Here is a 23,601-nt window from a genome sequence, read left to right on the forward strand (position 1 = left end):
CATGGAAGATAAGAATATAAATATAGTTAGTGCACATATTTTTGTATGTTAAAAGTTAGGGAAGAGTTATTATTACATTTTGCCAAAAAAAGAAGTAATTCAAGAACTTATGCTCCATTCTTTCAGAAATTAGACTTAATTTTTAGTTTTGCTTTTCACTATGTGTTTGTGTGTGTGTTAGGAGGTATCTGGATAACATTCTTCAAAATCAGGCCATTTCTTATATGGCTAAGCCATACAACTAGGTTTTTTTGTATTTTTAAAAAAAACACGTTTACCATGTTGTGAATGTAGTGTGTGTTCAGTTTTGTTGTATTCAGCCTGTATTAGCTTTTTGTTGTGTTGTTGCATTACCCACTCTACTGATTGAAAAATCCTGTTAATAACTTCCCAGTTTTTTTTCTCAGAGTAAAATCTAATCTAGCTCTCCTAGTTGACAGTGTAATTACAATAATTCTGTAAGTGGGACATATAAGGACATAGAATCAGTGTAAAATAGAACAAGGAAGTATAGTTCACAACACTTGAGCTTTATCCATCTTTTTGATGCAATCTTCATCCAGTCTTTTTTCACTGGAAAAGTGGAAAGTGAAATTGGGAAGAGTTGTGACTTTCCGTTTTAGAATCAACTACAAATATAACTTTAATATATCCTTTAAATACAGGACAGGGCTGTTAGCAACAGGCAAAGGAGACATCTACATTTTTATGAAGTTAGAGTAGATATGTGCACATATGTTTTTTTAATATTACCTTCTGATTGTTAGTTTGGTTTTTTTTTAATAAAACAAAGGTTTGAGCTAATATGCACTTTCCCAAACCAACCAGGTGTAACCCCACAAACAACTGAGATAGTTACGTATGGCTCCGATGACCTCCTTCCCGGTGCTGTGCTGTTTCATGCTGACACGTCTGTGCTGGCAGGCAGTATTTATACAGAGCGAGAGCTGTGTGTCTTACGTGTGTTAGCAATACTGCAGAGAGGGACAGAGCAGGGACCTTTGAAGGGGCCTTCAGAGACCTTTGAAGGGGCCTTCAGTTTATCCTTTTGACTGCAGCCTTAGCACAACTGATGGTCGTGATGGCAGTATCTTGTATCCACTGCATTACCAATTTCTGCTTTTCTCTGTGAAGTTCATACTGTTCCAGTTGCTCTGAATTTTAGTGCTTATCCCTGGCATGATACAATCATTTCCTTTCATAAGGACAGCCTTCATACCTTTTTTCCTTTCATACCTGACACCTCGTCTGTGTCTGTGGCCATGAGAGACAATGCTGACATCTTTAAATTCTTTGCTCTCTCATCCTAGGAATCTTGTTCATGATGTTCAGGGGGATGCCTGAAAATTGAGGTTGAATGGGAAGCTTGCAGTTTAAACTAGAAGCACTGGTTATCTTACCGTAAGACTTTTTGAAACAGCAGTTTCGCTGACTTTGAGCATAGTGTGAGGCATGTCTATTCTGTTATCTCATGGAAGCAAAGAGAAATTTCAGACTGAATGCTATTTGTTTAATACAATATTAGGGCAGCTGGCAACATGGTCAAGGAATCTTAAGAGGGAAGTGGCTTGGTTCTGTTCCAAACAGGTGTACATTTTCACCTTGAATGTGTTTTAATATTCAGTTTTAAAGGGAATTATTCGAGATGCATTTACCACTGACAAGTTTTCCTTGTTTCTTAAAGTCATCATGAGCATCTGCTCTGCTGTACTGTTGATGCAATACCTGTTTGTCTCAAAAGATTATGTTATTTTAACTTAAGTACAACAGTTCAGGTGCATTTTGTCATACCATATTAGGAGTAGGTATAAAATTCAGTTACAGAAGAAAAGTTCTTCCCCCTGGGAATATAGAGGAAGGTTTTAAAACACCAGCATGGATTCAAGACCTTAATAGTGTTAGAAGGCTGCTGAATTTTTCTCTTTTCTCTCAGCTATCTCTTCTTTATCTATCTGCTTGAATTTTCTTATAAATTGTTTCCTGCTTGCTATAGCACCTTCCTAGCTTGCTTGAAATATCTTTTAGGCAAAACTTCGCATTCTCTTGAAAAATATCTTGACTGTCTTGCCCACATTGGAGTACTCACAAGTTTCCACTGGAATGCCAGGTTGTCTTGGGTGCCACATGTGACCAAACAAACACAAAGGTTTCTGTTTAGGAATTGCTATTAGGCTAAATTAATTCCTCAGACTCTTTCAGGTATTTTGACTACTCAAGTAATGTTCCGATATAAACGCATTAGATGAGAAAATATGTACCCTTCTGTCATATTTTCTTAATGATGTCCCATCACCACAATAACAAAACAGTTTATTTTGCAGTAAGTAGGCATTATAAGAATTTGCACTAATGCTGTGTAGGTTCATGACCTACACAAAGAAGCAGAAGAGCTGATGATCTCAGTTAAAAAACCCAAAGCATCAGGTCCAAAATTTCCATGTCTTGCACTCCAGTATTATTTGGACTGAGACTTGGAAAAAACTGCTGATGCAAGCACAATGGGAAAAGCAGAATTCCCACCTTGTATTGTAACTGAGAAGCTGCAAGGAAATTGTCAGCTTGTGTCTGTTCTCCGCCCAACCCTCTGTATAAATACTGCCAACATTGGACCTCCCAGGAAGTGCATGGCTAATTCAAAAATCTTTTATTCTTACTTCAAGCTCTTTCTGATGAAATGGGTTTTATAACAGTGCTTCAATTTACCAGTATTTTACCGCTGCACTAAGTCTTTCCTTCTGAAAGGTTCCTGAAGCTAGCAGTACCAATGTAATTGAGAACTAACAAAAATAATCTTAAATAAATAAATGGAGGGAGCAGGGTGGGGCAAAAATGAGCAAAGTGTCTTTTTGGAATCACCTTTTAGTCTCGAATATTTTAATTCAAATTTAGCATGCAGGTGTCCCCTTTTCCAGTATGGTGTGGGGGAAAGTGCTAGTTGTGGTAGTTTGGTAGATGCACTGACAGCAATACAAATCTCTTATGCTTTGGATATTCCTCAAAATAAAAGCATGGAATTGGCTAGTTGCATTTAGTGCTGAATTGATTTGCATGACCAGGCACCACCCAATAGCATTGAATATGTTTTCTAAAGAGAAAGAGCAGATGAAGCAATTTAAAATCCCTGAGTTCTTCTCTTCAGCTTGCATTTTTCTCTTTCTTCATGCACAGTGGGATGATGTCTCTTCTCTCAGTTCTGCATGACAGCTTCTCCACCAGTACATTTGTTGTTGACCTTCATCAGCACTTAGTTCCTCAGGAATTTACTTGTTGCTGTGGGTCTTTTGTAGTTAATAGAACTAAAAGGCCTGGAAATGAGGTAATGGCATTGTCAGGACAGTTATATTGATACCATGATCCTCAGTGCAAACAGATTCTGAGTTACTGGGAAGATAATATGTCATCTTCAGCTACTCTGCATTATCTTGTCATGGAGCCTCTGGTAGGCAGGTAAGAGGTCACTGTAAGAGCTCTGTATTTCCTGGCAGGATGGAGAATGATCCAAGCAGTGCCAGGAAGTTAAGGACAGAGGTAAATCCTTTTCACATTTGTATTTGCTAAGAAATATTTAGTAGTAATGATAATTTATGTGATAAATATTAAATATTAGTCTGACTGAACAGTTCCAAAAGGTTTGTTTATGGATTTAGGAAGATGTGATTTATTCTTCACTGTGCCAACAGTAGGTAAATAAGAAATTTTTTTGGGGGAGGTGGGATGTGGGGTGTGAATACTGGCTTCGTTACATAAGAGACTGTAATGATCAAGAGAATAACTAGTAGCTGGCCTGGCAGTTTAATGAGACAAGTCTCTTCCATATATTTTTTATGATGGACCATAGGTACTCATACTTGTAAGGTATTGAATCACATTGCCGATAGAAGGAAGCATAAGAGAAAAGCTTTGTACTAGGAAGTTTTCCAGGCATTTAATCATAAACTTTTAGGGTTTGTATCCATAACAGTATATGGTATATTACTGTCCATATAACCTGTCAAAAACAAATGGAAACCATTTGAGACAGAAGTTAATTTATTTTAATCTGTAAAATTGACAGAATCACAGAATCAGAATATTCTCAGTTTGAAGGAACCCACAAGGATCATCAAAGTCCAACTCCTGGCCCTGCACAGCACCATCCCCAAGAGTCACACCATGTGCCTGAGAGCATTGTCCAAATGCTACTTGAGCTCTGTCAGGCTGCTGCTGTGACCACTTCCCTCAGGAGCCTGTTCCAGTGCCCAACCACCCTCTGGGTGAAGAACCCTTTTCTGATATCCAGCCTAAACCACCCCTGACACAACTTCAGGCCACGGCCTCGGGTCCTGTCACTGATCACCACAGAGATCAGTGTCTGTCCCTCCTCTTCCCCTCATGAGGAAATTGTAACTGCAATGAGGTCTCCCCTCAGTCTCCTCTTCCCCAGGCTGACCTGGTTGCAGCCACTCCTCATATGACTTCCCCTCAAGGCCCTTCACCATCCTCATTGCTCTCCTTGTGTCACATTTCCTACTAGCCTCTCCTATCATGCAGATGTTCCACTCCCCTTTCTTTCCTCCTCAGCAACTCTGGATTGGTATGTGAGATTGTTGCCATCTTTGATTATTGGGGTCTAGTGCTTGTTCAAAAACAATTGCTCTGCTCATACTCATAGAACTTTGTACTTTTAATCATTTCCTGTCAGTAGTGTGTTGTGTCTGGATCCCTTTCCCTTCCAAGATCAGATGTATCCAGTTTTAGGTGATGGAAGCAGGCAGGGTTGAGTGCCATAGCATTATGGAAAGTAAAAATAGAGGTAGCTGAACACCAAGCCATAAGACACCTGCTGTGATAACACGTGCAATTCTAACACACTTTGAGAGAGGAATGAGTCCAGAGGCTGAAAACACTGCTTGGTTTGAGGGACAAGCAGAAGTGAGTACTGAGGCACATTTATATATTTGCTCATACTCTGAAATGACCTCTACAGACATCTGGAATAGAACAAAAACAATTGGTTTGTGCTGATATAGTGGTACAAGGCATGGCTTTCTAAAGTGGCAAGAGACTTTCCAAACTGTCAGGTGGATGTGCAGTGCTCAGATGTTCTTGTTGCTGCATTTCATAAGTAGGGATTTCTTTTGAGGAAGTAATGACATTTCCATCAACAGGAAGATGTACACTTTGCTTTTCAAGTGACAGAATCATTGGAACTAAATTCATTGCTCCTCAGCGTCAGTGCTTCCACTAAGCCAAGGATACTACTCAGATTTAGGTTACACCCCAGGGCACCAGCCATGGCAGTGGATCTCTTTATTCTACTCATCATTCTTCTCCTATTTTCGTCATATAGAGCCTAGAATGAGACAGCTCCTTTCACTCTGTTGGTGTTTGAATACTGTGGTTATGAAATAGGTGGGTGTTGATGCAGGAAAAGGTGACTATCTTGTGCTGCCACTTGCAGCCACAATATTATCTTCTTTTTTTTTTAAATAATAATAATAATAGTAATAATAAATAATATTACATTTCCATTAAAATTTTAATTTTAGGGTAAGATGGTGAAAGGAATGGGGGGTGCCATGGACCTGGTATCGAGTGCACAGACCAAAGTGGTTGTCACCATGGAGCACTCAGCCAAGGTAAGGCTCTGCCGCTTCTTTCTAAATTAGTGGTTTTTGCTGCACCAAAAAAAAGGAATTAAACAGGAAAAAAAGGACTTTTTCGTTCTGCTACTCTGTGAGGATTTGACAGTTTTGCTGTTATTTATTATGGTGGTGCAACTGGAGGCTAGGTTAGTATGGTTCCACTCTTGTAAGTGAATCATTCACCATGGGAAAAAAAATGAAATATTAACTTGATGTTTAAAAGCTGCACACATTTTTTTAGCTACTTCATGCAAATTTAATGGGGGTAGCCATTGCCAAAGCTACAGTAGATGCTACTCTACTCTTTGCCTCAGAATAATTTGAAAAATTAGGTTTCCCACGGTTAAATACTTGTTATGATGGAAAGTTATTTACCTTTGAAATTACCAGTCAAATTGGTACTAACAGCTTAATAGAATATATTTTTTGGCATGATGAGATGCAGGCTACCTTGCATCATTATGTGTAAGTGTTTAATCTAGAGACTTCTTTGTGGGGGTAGTGATAAAGGTATATGCTATAGATATAAATCCCCCCCAAAGATCATAGGAAACTTTTCATTTGAAACTTCTAACACAGGAGAAAAAATGTACTGAAGGAGAAAAATCTCTATCCCAAATGTTTAAAAACTTGCTTTTTGTTTAATTTTTTTGTTTCTGTTATTCCAAATTTGTTATATGTCTGCAACAAGGATTAGTTTTGTATTGTTCAAAATAATATCTCTTGTCAGAATTTGTGTAGTAAGCTATAGTAAATATGGAAATATGAGAGTAAATACATTAACAATTGTGTTTTTAATGAGATTTGAAGAATTAATTTTCACTTGAAAATAAAAAAGAATTGAATAACATAGTAGTTTCACAATTTCTACTAAACTGAAGGGGCACATTTCAAGTAACAGGGCTGAGTTTAACCCAATAGTTTTCATGTTCATATGCATAAATAAGTAAATGAGAGTATAAAACAAATTTGTCTCTATGACTTGCATCACTATCGCATAGCCTCCCAAAAATTGCAGTAACATATGTAGTTATCTGTTTGCTCAGACACACACTTCAGGTATTAATGTGGTCTGAATAAATATTTATGCTAAATGTCTACATACTGTGGAATTTGGTTAAGGCTTAGAGTCCACACACAATAAAATGATTCAAACCAGTTTTTCTCTTAAAGGTACTATTGCTAAAATATTTTTCCAAAACAGTGTTTGGAAATTGTTTGCTGGGTTGTTTTTGTTATGTCTGTAGGAGTACTGGAACAGGAAAAGAGTGAGAACAGAGATAGGTTCACTGTTAGGAACAGGTCAGGCATAGAAGTATTTATTTTGGCATAGGTATACCTACTTTGGGCACTTTTGTGCATGGTGTGCCTGGTGTGCACTTCTGGAGAGCCAGTTACAGGTTTTCATAAATTATTTCTTCTGCTTTTGTGAGAAGGCACTGCCAAATTAAGCAGTATGCATCATTTTTATTTTATTCTTATGTTTAAATGGCACTTTTTCCTCTTACCTAGCTTCTTTCTGGGGGTCTTCATATCAATGCTTCTTGCTTGCTCAAATGTGAAGATGATGAAATATATATATCTAGTATTTAGAGATCAATGCTGCTGTTAGAGTTTTCAGGTGCTCTTCCTTTTTTTCCTTTTTTTTTTTTAATTAGTAGGCAATTAAATACAGCACCCATGAGGCCAATTCTGAAAGTCAGAAGCCTTTTGTTGGGGCTGACTGCTTCTCACAGAGCTGATTTTCTATTTATGGCTTTTTAATTCTTTACACCAAATACTTTCTCAAAAACTTACTGCATATGAATCTCTGCATTAGAGGAGCAATCCTTCGTCCTGCTCAAAGCCCTGTGTATGCTACTGAGTGAAAGAAATGTCTGCATGTACTGAGACAGTCTGTTGTGTCTACTGTCTCTTTAGTAAAGGGATGTTTTTGTAGTCTTATTCTCCAAATAAATAAGAAATCTACCATCAGACATGAAAGTTTCCTGTAAATCAGCAGCAGTCAAGATTTGATGAATGGAAATACAGTGGCAGACATGGGATATAGGCAGTGCCTTCAGTGGGCGTGTTCAAGAGGTGCTGCAATAGGTAGTTCTTATGCTAGTTATGTTTGATACGTGATCTTGTGAAGGATCTTCTAATCCTTTTCAAGTTTGGTTGTTTGCTTTTTTTAATAATAACGATGGCTTGTTAAACATTAAAGTAAGTTTTCTAAGAGTTTAATAGCCCTTCTCCTTTCAGGACACATATTGCACTTTTTAAACATAGAAATAGGCTGGGTCCTTGCAGCACAGGCAGAATATAATTTACACTAAATTATGATGGTGGAACTAGTAACTTGTCTTACTACTCAAGTAAATACTCAAGCAATTTTACTCTTTTAAAACTCTGATCTGCAGTATGTTACAAATACAAATAAATATGCTCAGTCCCAAGTTAATGACACTTCTAATTACTTAAGTTTTTATATGTAATGAAAGCAAAAATGTACAGAAGATAGATGAGACAACATGAAATCAGCTTTGTAGAAGAGTCTTCAGCTTAAGAAATGCTATTGAGGAAGGGTAACGAAGTACACAAAATAAAGAGGGAATGGAGAAGGTAGATGCAGAATTGCCACTGCCTTATAAACAAAATAGGGATAACTAACTGAAATTAATTGAAACAGGAAGAAACACTTTCCGCAGCCAGCTAATGAAGTTGTGGATGATAGCAGAATGATGCAAAATCTCAAGGAATTAAATCTGTATAAAAGAGACTAAACTATTTTATGAGATTGAGTTCATCAATGACAGTTAAATACCACTGCCTGGAAGCAGTCTCTGCAGAGAAAATCTGTTCATTGCATCATATCAGGAACCAAGAGGGCATATCTGCAGAAGGGTATTTCAATTTTTGTTCCATATGCTTAGGCCACTGTGAGACACTTGGCAAATAGACCTTAAGTCAAATTCATTAGTTTTTCTTAGTGTAGTTTTTGATAAATTACCTCTTCTTTTATAGCTATGAAGAAAAGAGTAATAGAACATAAGCTTGTTATTTAATGTCTAAACAGTCCCAGTGCATCTGTGTCTAATTTGCTAAATACTGCCTGAGAGAATTAGAAGTCAAGTTCTTACCCCCATACCATCATTGACGTGTTTTGCAAAACATGGCAAAGTAATGGCTGGTAATTGTTCCATGTTGTGAAATGAGTTGTCTACATTGTTCAGCAAAATAGAATGGCGACTGGTTTTAAGCACTGGATTTGGGCATGACTGAAACATGGAGCACTGAATTGAAAACTCCTTTCTCATACTGTGAAAAGTTCTGATTTTAATATGTTGTGGAAGACTAAGGACATTTTTGTTCTTCAACAACAGAATTTTTTATTTAAAGCAGACTGGAACACCTAAGATGTTATGTATCTATACAATAGTCTTTTCCTTTAGCTGAACAAATATATAAATCTGAATAAATTCAGATGGTAAAAATCATGCAGTTCCATTTAAATTGCTCTTCTTATACTGTCCTGACAGATGTCTTCCAAAAGTCACAGAATCATTTAGATTGAAAAAGGCCTCTAAGATCATAGAGTCCAACCTTTGAAAAGATCAGGAAATGCATTACATCTTTAAGGCTAACTGGTAATACAATAATCTTCAGCTCAAGTGTTAAGAAGCTCAAATGTATCAGTTCTCAGAGTTACAGAAGCCATTCAAGCTGTCACCTCTGCAAGTCCATGCATTTCAATCTCAATTAGGTACCAGGAGGAGACACTTAATTTCACAGGGCTGAAAAGTGTATCTGATATGTTACTGAAGATATTATAAATAGCACAGATTAATCTTGGCTCTCAGGCAAATTGCACAAGGACATTCTCAAGATGGACAGGATATAAGTAGATCAATTGAAAGTAACTAGAATGAAGAAATAGTTCCTCACAGAGAAAGATACATTCAAAAGCACATGGATTGCTCATTTTGTTATCATGCAGGAGTCAAACAAGCTGTGAGATGGCTCCTGATTAAGCCTTAAGGTAAACTGATGATTCTAAATTATGTAAGTATTTCATCCAGATGGTTAAATGAGACATATTATACTCTGAGAAATTTGAAATGCATAACCAAAAATTGATAATTAGACAAAAAAATAAAAACATAGGGTAAGGGGAGAAGTGTGCACTTAATGCTACTTCTGTAAAACACTTAAAAATACTGACCAAAAATTTAATGATCCATTTGCCTTATATCCATTCAGAGCTCTTGCAGCCTACATTAACTAAGTGTGATCTAGAGCCATTTGTGAACTCTTTTTGCATTTTTAAAAAATGAAAGGAAAAAAAGACAGGGTCTTTCCCAGAGACAAATTGGGAATGGGAATTCAATGTGGGTAAATAAACTGGATTTACTGTTTTGAGAGTATGAGTGTGCACTTGAACTCTGGGGATTTGAATTTCCTCTGTGTATGGCTGATTCTGCACATACCATTTGTGATAAAGGGTAACACAGGGAAATACGTTGTCCATAATGTTGTTTCCTAATTTTTGTCCTTCATGTGTCATCATTGAGGTTCCATGTATCTCTTGACCTCACATTGTAGCAGGAAGGGCAGATTATTAAGAAGCAGTGTGCAGAACTTTTAAACTCAGGAATCCACTCAGTAGTACAGTAAAATTCTTACTAGTCTGCCATAGAAGTGAGTTTGAAGAGTGTTCTGAGTACACTGAATGTTTAAATAACACTGAATGGCTACAGTTGTGATTTCCATGAGCATGTTTGAGTTTTTTAAAAACAGATGTTTGCATATTGTTAAACACAGGGCAATGTCCATAAAATCCTGGAAAAATGCAGTTTGCCACTTACCGGGAAACAATGTGTGGACCGCATCATTACAGAGAAGGTAAAGTACTTTTCTTGACTCCTTATTAATAATTTTCTCCTCTATCCCTAATAACAGTAGCAAATCTTAGTAAAAAATGAAGAATATATTCAGCATCTGTGGCCACTGAAGGGGAAAGATGGCCTTGGAGTTCCGGTCCAGAGGTCTTGGGGCTCGTATTTTTCCTTTTAAAACTTTGACATCTAGCATACTGAACTGTACCCTTAGATTCCTTCAGAACAAAGATGCCTCCTATGACAAGCATGAAAAGTGTGTATCTCCTTATTTTTCCCAAAGTATTTCTGAAAATTTGCTGTGAGATGCAATTTTCGAATGCGGCTGTATCACAGCTTGGGAGGCAAAGGGGCATTGTTGTTTGGTTTTGGTAGGGTTTTTGTCCTTTTGTTTTGTTGGGGTTTTTTTCCCAGCAGAGCACCTATAGGTTGGACAATTGGCATCTTCTTTCATGTATACAGGTTTCAGAGAAACCTGTGGCTGTAGCAGAGCTTTAGTTCTCTTGTCCTTACTTGATTCCATTTCTGAAGCAATTTATTCTCCGGTAAAAGTACATATGAGCATCTGATTCTGCTGCTGCTCAAAGTACATTAGTGGATCTTTTAAGCACAGGATAAGTGACTTAAGGTTTCTTGCTGTAATCATACTCCTTTTATTATCAGTGTCTACATTTTTAAGGACTTACAGTAGTCCCTCTGTGAGCCATCCATCATGCCAAGTAGAATGCATCAAGGGTGCTGATGTAGAATTTGCTTTCTCATGGTGGGATATTGCTACATCTAAAGGATTTTTCTTCACAAAATAAGGAAAAATATATCAAAATGTGGAAGTTTTAGAAATATCTGTAATATTCATCAATTACCAGATCTTGTGGCTTTATCAGGAGATGACACAAATGTACAACAGCATTTGGATAGTGTTGCAAATTCTTTTCCACACTAGCATCTTTGTGTGTATGTTCTTTATGCCCAGCTTCTCTTTTAAGACTTAGAGAAGCTGTCCTTTTTCAGTCCCATAAAAAGCAGTTTCATGTGCCCAGAGGACAGCTAGGCTTCAGTATACTTCTGTGATGAGCTTAGGACTTCACTTTCATTTCAAGTTCAAGCTTCACTGGTCTTTTGCTACTAAACTTTTATTTTTAAGGAAAATTACTTTAGACCTTACGGTTTCCTTGGCAACTAGTGTGCAACCTGTGTATCTCCTTCTGGTAGGCACTGTTAAAGTGCACATTGTTTTACAGGCGTTTTTATTTGATGCACTTGCAGGTCTCAGAAGTAGAGTGCATATCTTATGAAGACATCAGACAGAACAGCCTTTGCTCTTTCAGCCTCTTCCTCTCAGGCTTTCTTTTAAAAATGCTGCAGAAAATCTTGTCTTTCACTCCTAGCTTCTGAAAATTCTAGCATTTGCATTGGGTGTGCAGTAGCTGTTGGAGAAACTTATAGTCAGACAAAGGTGATCTCACTACTGGCCTTGAAATAAAAGAATGATGGAGACATTCTCTTCCCTTGTTTCTTTTGTGGTCTCTTGGTGGACATTGTCTTGCAGCAAAGAGCATGTCAACCCTTTCCTTTGAGCCTTCCATTCTCACCAGAGCAGCGGGCATGGTCCTCATTTCCTGCAGTGATGAACAGCTGTACTTTTTACTCAGAAAACTAACACATACTAGATTCGAGATATTCTAACGCAGTCTAGATTCTTTTTCTTGGTACAAATAAATGTAGCAGAAATCTTTATCGGTCAGTCATGAAAGTGGAAAGTGTCATCTTTTGTTACTGAAGGAATGCTATCTACTTCAGCACACCATTTTGTACAATGTTACTGCATTTACATCCTCATTTTCTCCTTTATTAATAAAAAATAATTATGTGCTTTTTGAACTTAATAGGCAGTGTTTGATGTGGACAAGAAGAAGGGATTGACCCTCATAGAAATCTGGGAAGGACTGACCGTAGATGATATCAAGAAAAGCACTGGCTGTGACTTTGCAGTAAGTAATTTTACAAACCAGTACAGTTTGGAGTCAGAACAAATACTCTCCACAAATACTTACCACATGAAGACTGGTAGTTGAAGTAAGTTTCGTCTTTATAGGTGAGGACTGAATAGATTACCTGTGGGATTTACAATGAAAGATAATTTGCGGTTAATATAGTGTGATGATGTTGGAAGCATCAGAAGCTAGGAAGACCAGGAGAGATGGAGAAATGACTAAGAGTAAAAAGACAAGTGGAAAGTAAACTTCTGTGCTTTGAAGATGGGAGGTGATTAATCTCTGAGAGATGGAAAAATATGTGATTTTTTTCACTGTATAAGTTTACCTAACTCTCTGTAGCTAAGTTTCCATGCTATCTTTAGGTGAAGTTGTGAATCTTATTGACAGGAGTGACTACTGTTGTCCCCTCTGTGTTAGCAGTGCCGATCAGTGAACTGCTCTAAGACTGCCTTGTATGAATGGAATTTATACTCTTCACCAATCTAGAAAGCCCCTGCCTTTTGACATTCACATTCATTCTTAAGTCTCACTTAATGCAAACACAAAACTGGCTTATTAATGGACAGCTGTAGCACTCTAGAGTGTAACTGAATGCATGAGTGGTTGATAATACAGTTTCTTCATGGCCTGTCCCTACATGAACATTACAAAATCTTTTCTTCTGTGTTGTGAAGTCTTTTGGGGCAGTTCAGCCCTCCTTTGGCAAGGGCAGCAAGTATGACAGTGTACAAACTGTGCTGTAAAAGTAGTTCAGGAATATTTAGTAGTGAAGTAAAATACTCCTGTTTGCAGAGTTCATGGCATGGCTATAGCACCTAATTCACAAACTGCAGAGCATTTAGTATGTGCAAGGGTTTTTTATTAAGGCTTTGAGCATATTCTTGGTAGAAACTTCCTGAGCAATGAACCTGTGAAATTTAATTTATTTCTTGTGTCCATAGGAGAGCATTTCTGATAACTAAATATGACTGTGTATGTTTCTTCTTGGATATTTTAAATAAAGATCTTTCACTGCTGAAAATACCTTAAATTATCTGAGAAAAAGATTTTGGATTAAAGACTAGTGGCCTGCAACTGCAAAGTGCAGGAAGCTGCTACAGAATCACTTTGCTAGGTTACTAATTTTCCATGTAATATTTTAGGGAAGTCATTATTATATTTTAATTTAAAGTGGAAGCAACCTTCCTTATACAGCAGTTCTGTGTGGAAATGAAATGATTCCTTCAGCTTCTGACTTTGATCTTTGAAAAAATTACCAAATTTTTAAAACCTCGGTAATGTCAAGACTTCCTTTTCTTCGGCTGATCTGCCCGTCAAGCAGCTAGCATCCAGAACTAAAATATAAAAATGAACTTTTTAGGTTTGTATCTATTGCAATCAGTCACTTTGTTTTGTTCTTTTGTATTTAACTGAGGAGTAACTTCATGATGAATTTGAAGGTGCACTGTTTAATAAGCACTTAAATAGATGTAAACTACAGAAAAGGACTTCTGTTTTCAGAAGACACTGAAGACACTCCTTAATTGTTCCAAACCTGCTTGTTGGAAGGATTTTAGGGTTTTTTTGGTTGAGATGACCAACAGATACATATTCAGTTAAGTGTGTTTTTCTCAAAGTAAAGTCCAGCTGCCTATGCTCAAGGCAGTGAAAGCAGAAGCAAACAAAAAATTCAGAGAAATAAGTGATAAGGTTAAGATGATGGGCTATGAGATTAAGCTCTGCAGCAGGTATGATAGGACAAGACAATTAGGTGCAAAGAAAAGATGAACACCACCCACTGTTCCTTGGTGCTTTCCTGGAAATGTCGCAAAGGAATGATATAAACTTCAAATCTTTAGTGTAGCCTCAAGTTAGGAGTTGATGAGAGGTATTGGAACAATGCACTGTCTGGGTCCCTGGGATATGTCTCTCTAAGATTAGGAAGGGACCCTTCACAGGAACCATTTCCTAGTTCTCCAGAAGGCAGGCTCCAGTACAGTCTGCTTTGTTCTGTTGCTGCAGTCATGCATGAAATCATGAGCTGTGGGCATGAAAAATGTAGATGCTTCTTGGTTTATGCATTTACATGTACTTACCTTGAAAGCAGTGGCTTGCATAAATGCTTGCAAAGCAATGCTTGTTTGCAGAGTGTGTACCTCTGCCAGAGTACGTGCGGGTGTCACTGACGTACTGATGGGTCCTTGCAAAAGTGCCTGAAATCACTACAGCGCTGCCGGTTAAAAGCATGACATGAACCTCAGTTATTTGTTTATTAAACCTGTGGCATGGAAGTGCACTAGCCCTTCCTTCCTTCCTTCCTTCCTTCCTTCCTTCCTTCCTTCCTTCCTTCCTTCCTTCCTTCCTTCCTTCCTTCCTTCCTTCCTTCCGAATTCCTTCCAAATTCCTTCCAAATTCCTTCCAAATTCCTTCCAAATTCCTTCCTTCCGAATTCCTTCCTTCCGAATTCCTTCCTTCCGAATTCCTTCCTTCCTTCCTTCCGAATTCCTTCCCTTCCCTTCCCTTCCCTTCCCTTCCCTTCCCTTCCCTTCCCTTCCCTTCCCTTCCCTTCCCTTCCCTTCCCTTCCTTCCCTTCCCTTCCCTTCCCTTCCCTTCCCTTTCTCCTTTCCCCCCATCCTGTAATTTCCTGAATTTCATATATAGCAAATCAGAGAATAGGAATTAGAGCATAGTGATAGGCATTTATTCAGACTGCAGCATCCTTGGTCCTTTTTCTCCACATTTCAAAACTCTGCCTCAGGCTTTCTTGCAAGAGTAACAGTTGTGCTTGTGATTATTTATGTTCACTGAATGAGATATCTTGGGTATATTTATATCGGTGACAGGAGCTTTAGTGATACTGTATTGCCACAGTAAAAGCAGGATCATATATTTTCCTGGTTTGAAACAGAACTAATCAGGGGAAAATGAGCAGCTGACCCCTTTTTCTAGCAGCTTTTTTTCAGTAGATCCAGTGTATGATCTGAACTAAAACAAATACCTCTCTAGGTTCACTAGAAATAAGATTTTAACAGATAGCTGTATCTTTATATGTAACTGCCTCACCCCATGTAGACTACTCCTGTTTGGAGAGGAAAAGTTCATGGTCTATATGGCCATATTTGAGACACATTTGACTATACAATTCCATTTCACAGCCTACTTACTTACTTGGAAAAACATCTCCTAAAGAACATTTGCAACAACAAAATGTCAAAGGAAACATGATTTAGAGTCAACAATCTTCATCACAGACTGGCATAATTTAAAAAATAAACAATTCGCCCTCAATTTTACGGTACTGTGAAGACAAAATGTTGGCTTATCTCGCATGCTTAAATAAGATTTGCTGTAGCCTAGCATATAGATCACCTTGGCAGGCAATCTGTTTGGGCTTGTACTGCCTTCTGCCATTGATGAGACTGTGGCAGAACGTACTTTTGCAGATGTATTTAATTATAAAAATAATCAGGATAAGTCACAAATCCCCACCACATTTTTTTTCCCCCTTAATTTTAGAGCTTGTTTTTTCAAAATGTTCTTAAAAGATAGCATGAAGTATAGAAAAGGCATCTGCCAAGCCTAGTGTATGTTTGAAAAGGAATTGTGTCTCCAAGTCATTGAGTTCAAAATGATATGGGATATAGATTTTATTTTCTGGAAGTACATTTTCCTTTGAGGAACATTTTCTTTCGAGGCTCTTGCAAGACTGAGTTGATTTTTTAATTAATAGTGTGGGGATTTTTCTTGATCAATCACCCCTGCTGCAAAAACCATTAAGAAGGGATTTTTGTATCACTTATACATATGATGTTAGAATTCCGGTTTGCATTTATCTGAAATTAAACAATAGGTGTTAATAAGAGACAGACAACTTTTATTAACTTAACAAATATGCTAGCTTTTTTTTTTTTTGAGGGGCTTATTTTAAATTTTTGAACAGTAACTTGCTGTTGCATGCTTGTTGAGGTCAATAGAACTTAACAGGATTCAGCATTATTCAGAATCAGAACCTGAAGGAATGCTTGCTACATAGGAATTCAATGAAATAAGCGTAGGGCTGTTTGTGTAGCTGAAAAGGGTATTTTGGGTTTGGGAATCAGAGATTCAACAGGCTTGAATTGCAGCAAGGCCCAGAGCCCATATTTCTCTTACCACTTGAGAGGCCACGTACTGGACTGCACAGGCCAACTCCTCCCAGAACACCTACCTGTCCAACATTAGCAAGGTATTTGAAGCTTTCAAGATAAGATGTTCTTCCTGTAATTGAATACTATTAAGAACGTGTTGCTTAGGAGGTACTGTGAGAAAGTAGGAGCTCTGAAACTGCGCACTGTGAATAGAATCTTCATTAAGACCCTTTAGCCCTTACCAAGTACTGTGCTCTTGGCATAAGGTGATACAGGATTGACTGTCTCTACTGGGATTTAAAGCAGTGGACTCAGGGCCCTTTCTGCATTTCTGCATTACTCCTTGTTTTCCAACCACAAACCATCCCTTTTGTTACACTGGCATTTTTCTGCTTATTTAATCACATTTTAGTAGGAGCAAAAGTTGCATTTGGGTCCAGTTCTGAGTGGTGCTGGGCTCTCACCACCTCCATTATCTTGAGCAGACATTATGGCACATCACACTCACGGGCATCAGACCCTTCTGAAGTGGATTGTGGTACACACAAATGACAGCTGTTAGCATCAGATGCGCAGACATCACATTTAATGTAATGTGCTCATCAAATGTAAAACACTTGATGTTTTGATGGTATTGAAATCTACAACATCAGAGAAAACAGTAATCTCTCCAGTAATTGCCTTTGTCATTGTTTGCAGAGTACAGATTTTAGTGGTTCTATCTTTGTCCTCCAGTGTTTACCTTTACTTAATGGAACCACCCCTGGCTGCGGTAGAAATAGGCCCAAATAAAGTGAGGCACATGGTAACTTGGACTGTGAAATGTTGAAACATTTCTGGAGTGAATCCAGGAATGCTGATGCATTGTACCTATTACATCTATTTATTATCCTAGTTCATGCACAACTTTGAAAAAATCAATGAATGGTTGCCATCCACTGAAACATTTCATTAGCATTTGATAGAGTAAACACATTCTTCATGAACTAAGTTTTCCTCAGTGGCTATTCTCATAAGGTTATAAATGATGATACATAGTGGCTGGAGGAAAGATTACATGGAAATCTAAGTGGTACAGAAAATACAGCTCTGTACCGCTAAAAGAAAGAGGCTTGAATGCTTGAAAAGGCACTTATATATTATTCTTTCATGAGTTAGCTTCTTGAGTACCGTTAACTGAAAAAGATGGGTTAAGGAGGCAGGAGGATGCAGTAGGTGATGCTTCCATGGGGCACATTAATCAACTAAGAGCCAGATTATCCATGGATTTGTTTTTCATCCTGAAAAAGTAAGATCACAGGAGTTATTTCTGATCTTCATTCTGGGACATCTCTTTAAATAGGGCTGGGAACAGGAGATAATTAAAGAGGCTTGGATCTTCTGGGGAGACCTATTCCTCAGGGTTTTGTGTAGACCTGGAGTGAGAGTTCACGCAAATGTTAACTATGCTGCTCTACAAAGTCTTCTCTGTATTGTTCCTATTTACACCTTCTTTCCTCATCTAACTTCATATGTAGGCTTACTATGCTTTATTTTTGGTCTGCTGTACATCTTATAATATCACTAATTGAATTTTGTGAGTGAATGAATTAAAACAATAGAATACATAAATGTGTCCTTACACAAAAATGAATGTGAATGGGAAAAGGCAAGTTTTTTTTTAAAAAAGCAAAATTAGCATTATTAAACCATAATTAAACAAATTGAATGTGAATGGAAGAAGGACATTTAAAAAAATGGGAAATATAAATTTGATATTGTATTATATCATCATCATCAAACAAATAATCACATCAAATGTATCCATATACAGTAGTTGCAGAGTGTTTACCATATATGTATACCTTTGATTGTATATCCCCTGCTAACATGCATATTCCAAAACTCAGTTGACTGTTTCTGCACAGAAGACTGTGCAGGGGGCAAGTACAGGTTCATCTGCCCAAGCTCAATATGCTTGCTTCTTACACCAATGACCTATCTCAAAACAAATGAAGTTGGGGGTCTGGATACTAGCACCACACATATCTTGCATTCTTACATCAGAAAATTTAGTTGTGGTAGTGTTTATCTCTGACATACTGCAAATACAGCAGTTTAAATAAGTGCAGGGTCTCTAGTACAAATGGTACATAGTTGATACAGGTGGAAGTGAATGGTGGGTTGTACTGCTACGTATCTGTATCTGTATGACAACTGTTGTGGGTTTTTTCCCTCCTTTTTGCTAGGTTTCACCGAAACTAATACCAATGAGGCAGATTTAAATGTGAAATACAGACTGGGCTTAACGCGCAAGAAAGCTTGTTTCCAAATGGAAGAAATTGATGACTGTCTTGCAATTTTACTTTTTTTTTTCCTTTCCTTTTTTTTTTTTTGTAAAGGGCTATTAAGTAGTTTTCAGGTAGTTAAACTCAGCCTGTGACTATAAGCCTAAATTGTATTCTGCTTTCATAACATTACCAATTTTAATGGAATGGCGAATATATTCTCTAAGTTTTGGATCATGCTATAGTAAAATGTTAATGATCATTGTAAAAAAGAAAAAAAAAAAGCCTTGTAGTCTCTCTGCCAAATACTAGGGTTTTTTACACAGAAGTAGAAAACAACTGTGCAAAACTTATGATTGCCTCTGTGTTTCCTGATATCTGTTGCTCTGGAACTACAGCACTTATCATATCCATTCTCCTGTGAAGGTGTGGGTTTTTCTTTTCTGGAGTGGTCTATAACAAATACATGTATCTGTACAGAGATATTGGGAATATGGACGTTCCTTTTCCTGAACTTTTTCATCAGTCTGTAACAAAATTGTTTAAATCTGTGGAAATAACTGGGATCTAAACATATCTACTGTTTCCACAGTGTGTGTATGTTGGTATTGAGAGGCCCACGCCTCCCAAAGTCCAACTGGGACCCTTTAAATTTCAATCATACAAACTAGAACGGAGCTAGTGTGAAGGAGGTAGATTAAAAAGTGTCCGTCCTCATGCAGACAGCTAGTAGCTGCACAATTTCCCACATGAACTGCTCTTATTCTCCAGATATAATGCTTCTCCCCAGCTACCAGTCAAAGGCAAATGAATATTGTTTCTGGAGCCAGGTCTGTCCTTCCAGTGTTGCATAAAGAAACAGGGGAAGAGAAGGTTGTGAACACCTTTAAGATTCTTCTGAAGGGAATACAGATGGTCAAGGGTAAAAGAAATATGCACCACTGTCAAGGCATCAGCAAAATCTAAAGAGTTTGGAACCCAATTTCATGATAACTTGAGACAATCAAAATTAAAAGACATTATCTCAGAATCATTTTTATGGATGTCTTCTTCTCCCTCTTACTTACAAAATAATTTTTGTATTTTGCTACCTTTGCCAGCAGGTAATATGACAGCTTTGGATCTTACATACCAAATCAGTACCATATATCTTTTACAGAGCATGGATTAACTGGAAATCAACATTTACTAAAATACAGTGTTCTCTCTAACATAATGGTTTCTGTCATTTCTATCATTGGTATAAATAGGAGCACACAAAACACTTCACTTAAAATAATTCCTGACATAATGTTTGACATCAGGACTGTAGCATATTAAGTGACTGAAAGACAAGTAAAATGTAGATGCACAAGAAGAAGTGTACGTAATGCCTATCATACATGTAATAAGCATGTTAAGCACATGACATAGAAAGATCTTCTAACACTAAGTGAATAAGGGATTCACCACAGTCAATGTGTGTTGTAGAAGGAATGTAACACATTTCTTGGGGAGCCAGATAGAAAAACCATACAATGTTTAGCTCTTGTACTAGCCTTTGTACAGAATTTTTCCATTCTAAAATAAGAAATGCTTCTCCTTCATGGAAGAGTTACAAAATTTGTCTTGATCCACATGTGGGTTTTACAGCAGTAAAACTGCTTTGATTTGAGGTATTATTTTGTATAGTTGCACTTACCCTAAACAATTCTTTGTTAATCTCTTCTCTATACCACAACAGGCTACCCTTCATCCCAGAAAGAAATAAACAAAATGCCTTTGTAAACACCATTATGCCAGTACAAAAGTATTCCCATAAGACTAAGCTGTGACTTGAACTTGTGGCTGCTAGTGGGTGGTAGGCCATTGCGTAGCCTGAATCTGTAGGCAAGACCTGATGCTGAGCCCATGGGAAAGAAATGTTTTGTACAAAGACCAGTGCTAATTTCATGATTATCATATACAAGTGATTTGGTTGATAGGTAATTTGCATTGAAGACTTGAAACTATATTATCATAGTACTCCAATATATCTTAACACAGCACGTTAGTCTTAACATGTTTTCTCTATTTAGGCTATTTAGGTGTATTCCCTGTGTTACTTGCTGATTCCTCACAAGTTGTTTGGCCATTTTTATTGCTGTGGAGGTGGTTCAAGTTCTGCTCACAGAGGTTTTGCAGATTAAAAATCTGTATGTAATAAAACCTGACTATTTTAGCTCACTGTAAAGAGTTTCACTTTTGGATAGAGCAGCCCAGAGGCCTCTTCCCTAACGCATGGAGACTCTTCAGTGACGATTCTAACCCTTGTGGTGCTGTACACAGCAAAAGGTGCCTGTCTCTGCCCTCAGGGCCAGAGATGGGCGAAGAGGTACTCTGAGGGGATGGGTGTAGTCACTGAAGGTGTTTTGTTCATCTTCACTCAAAGCTCTTGTAGAGAGTACCCAGAATGAATGCTGGGTTTAGGGGAGGATTATAGAAACTATTATACAGGGGAAGGCAGTTACTATTAACTTATCCAGAGGAAAAATAAACCCACAAAAACGGAACAGAAAGACCAAAGAACACAAGCATTTAAATAGATGGCAAGTCTTAAAGAAATCTATAAATTAAAATGTTGATATATTGCAATTACCTAAGCTACATTAGTTATAGGACTGATTAGTTAATTACAGTGAACATTTACACATCTATGAAGTACAGGAGAAGTGTCTGAGGGCAGGATCAGGTGTACACTGCTTCTGCCATAGAACTTCACTTTGCTGGCACACGCACAGAAGCCATTGTTGTCATTAACACATGGCTATAAAAAGACTAATGACCTGGTAATGTCTGGGAGTTTAGCACCTTGGTTTCTGAATCAAAGAATTAGGACCCAAGAACTCCTGATTTCCAGCTTTTCTGGTTCTCCACTTACTGCCTTGTGAAACGACAGCTGTGTTCCCTGCCTTGTCTCCTGTTGCTGGAAAAGGGGATGTTTTTCTTCCTACCTCACAGGGATGTTGTGAGGAATAAGAAGCTAAGGTCTGTGCAAGAGGTTAGTTGTTTCTCTTCAACTTGGGGATCACACTTGATCAAGGGTGTGGAAGAGTATTTGAAGATTGTCATACATGCTGTACATTCAAGTTCTGTGTCTTATTTGTGTCAGTGTTAGTGCAAGAGAGCAAAAGTACATGGTGCTGAAAACTGGGGATAAAAGGAGAACAGGCTCTCTCCATATACAGCAATGATGCTGTAGCAACAGGAGACAAGATAAGTATGTCACATGTGAATTTTTTTTGTCTTGAGGACAAAAGATTGTGGTAAAATATTGGTATTGTTACGAAAATGTCATGAGTCCGCACAAGCTAATTGCAGCAAGCTTTGAATCCACTCTTTAAATTCATTTGTTAAGCAGGAATAAAAACTAAAGCACTCCTAAGTATTTCCCTCTCTGTGGACACAAGTGCGGTTCATAGGTAAGGTATACTCTGAGCAGTAGTTGCAATAGTCGGTATTGCAGGGATGAAGGTTTACTGGGACTGAAATCACTCCCTGCTTAACAGCACTTCACAAGACAAGGACAGCTGATACTCTTTGTCCTGAAGAAGGTGATAATTCTACTGTATTATCATATTGGACTTCACTTTATATTTTATTGATTTTTTGTCCCTGAAAAAAGAAAAAAATATAGAAAATGTAGTTGTACTGTAAACTCTGCAAACTAAACATCAAAGTCCTTTAATGTATCTGCAAAACAATCAATAAAGTAAAAATTCAAAATCGCAGGTTTTGTCTATTGTTATCATTTTTTGTGGTGTTCTGTTCTGCTTTTAGGACAAGTAGAAGTTTAGTTTGTGTTCACATCAGCATGTCACACCTCAGCACACGACAAAACCTCAGGGTCTTGTCTGAATGTGGATGGGTTTGATAAACAGAAATAATGACGCTCGAAAATCAGTTAACAGCTGGATTCTACAAGTTCTCTCTTCTCACTGATGTCTCTGTTGGGTCAATCCCAAACATAATTATCACATTCATTTTTGAAATGACTTGTTTTTTTCAATCAAGTTAAATAATGGACTGCATATGTAGTCCTTAGCGAAGTGATTTTTTACCTTTTGATTAAAACTGCTGTAGAACTGATCACATTTGAGATGTTAATCATTGATGTTAGCATGTGGCTGCACTCTGAAAATTGTAGTAGATGACACATGAAGACAAATTCCATTAACCACCTACTGAATGATAAAGTAGATGATTGCAAAGGGATGAAAATGTCTGTGTGTAGTGGGGTCATCCTTCCATACCTGTCATAAGGTCATGCATAAATGTGTCATAGAATCATTTTCTCTTCAGTATCCTCAGAAAGCAGGTTGATAAATGTGGAAAAAAAAAATGTTTAGAGTCATTAAAAAAACCCCTGATGTTTTGTTCTGAAATGAAACTCTTCAGTAATTTATATGTGTGGTCAAAATCCAACACCCCTGTAAAGGGGTCTACAAGGTAAGTGTTAAACCCACTGAGATAATACAGCAGCCTTGCATCTCTAAAATCCACTCATACAAATGTGGAAGGTTACATTTTCCTCTGACAAGAGAAGAAAGCTGGTTGCAGGCATATCTGAGAGGTTTTGTGGTGCCTTGTGGTCTTCTGTTGCTGCCTATGGTGCTGGTTTGGGCTTGGGTAGAGTTAATTCACAGTAGCTCGTATGGGGGCTGTGTTTTGCATTTGTGCTGAACACAGGGTTGATAACACAGAGATGTGTT

The 23,601-nt window shown here is 37.7% G+C and overlaps 1 protein-coding gene across 1 annotated transcript in view; it reads left to right on the forward strand.

Annotated features, from left to right (window-relative positions):
• OXCT1 (3-oxoacid CoA-transferase 1) overlaps positions 1–22,620 on the forward strand; it is an 81,199-nt gene extending 58,579 nt beyond the window's left edge. The window contains exons 14-17 of the mRNA XM_010395207.4: positions 5,529–5,618; positions 10,428–10,508; positions 12,391–12,492; positions 18,833–22,620. Of these exons, the coding sequence (XP_010393509.1) occupies positions 5,529–5,618; positions 10,428–10,508; positions 12,391–12,492; positions 18,833–18,868 (309 nt within the window). The 3' untranslated portion in view covers positions 18,869–22,620. The remainder of the gene's footprint in view (positions 1–5,528; positions 5,619–10,427; positions 10,509–12,390; positions 12,493–18,832) is intronic.
• The last annotated feature ends 981 nt before the right edge of the window (positions 22,621–23,601 follow it).

The sequence above is a fragment of the Corvus cornix genome, chromosome Z, assembly GCF_000738735.6.
Source record: "Corvus cornix cornix isolate S_Up_H32 chromosome Z, ASM73873v5, whole genome shotgun sequence".
NCBI lineage: Eukaryota > Metazoa > Chordata > Aves > Passeriformes > Corvidae > Corvus > Corvus cornix.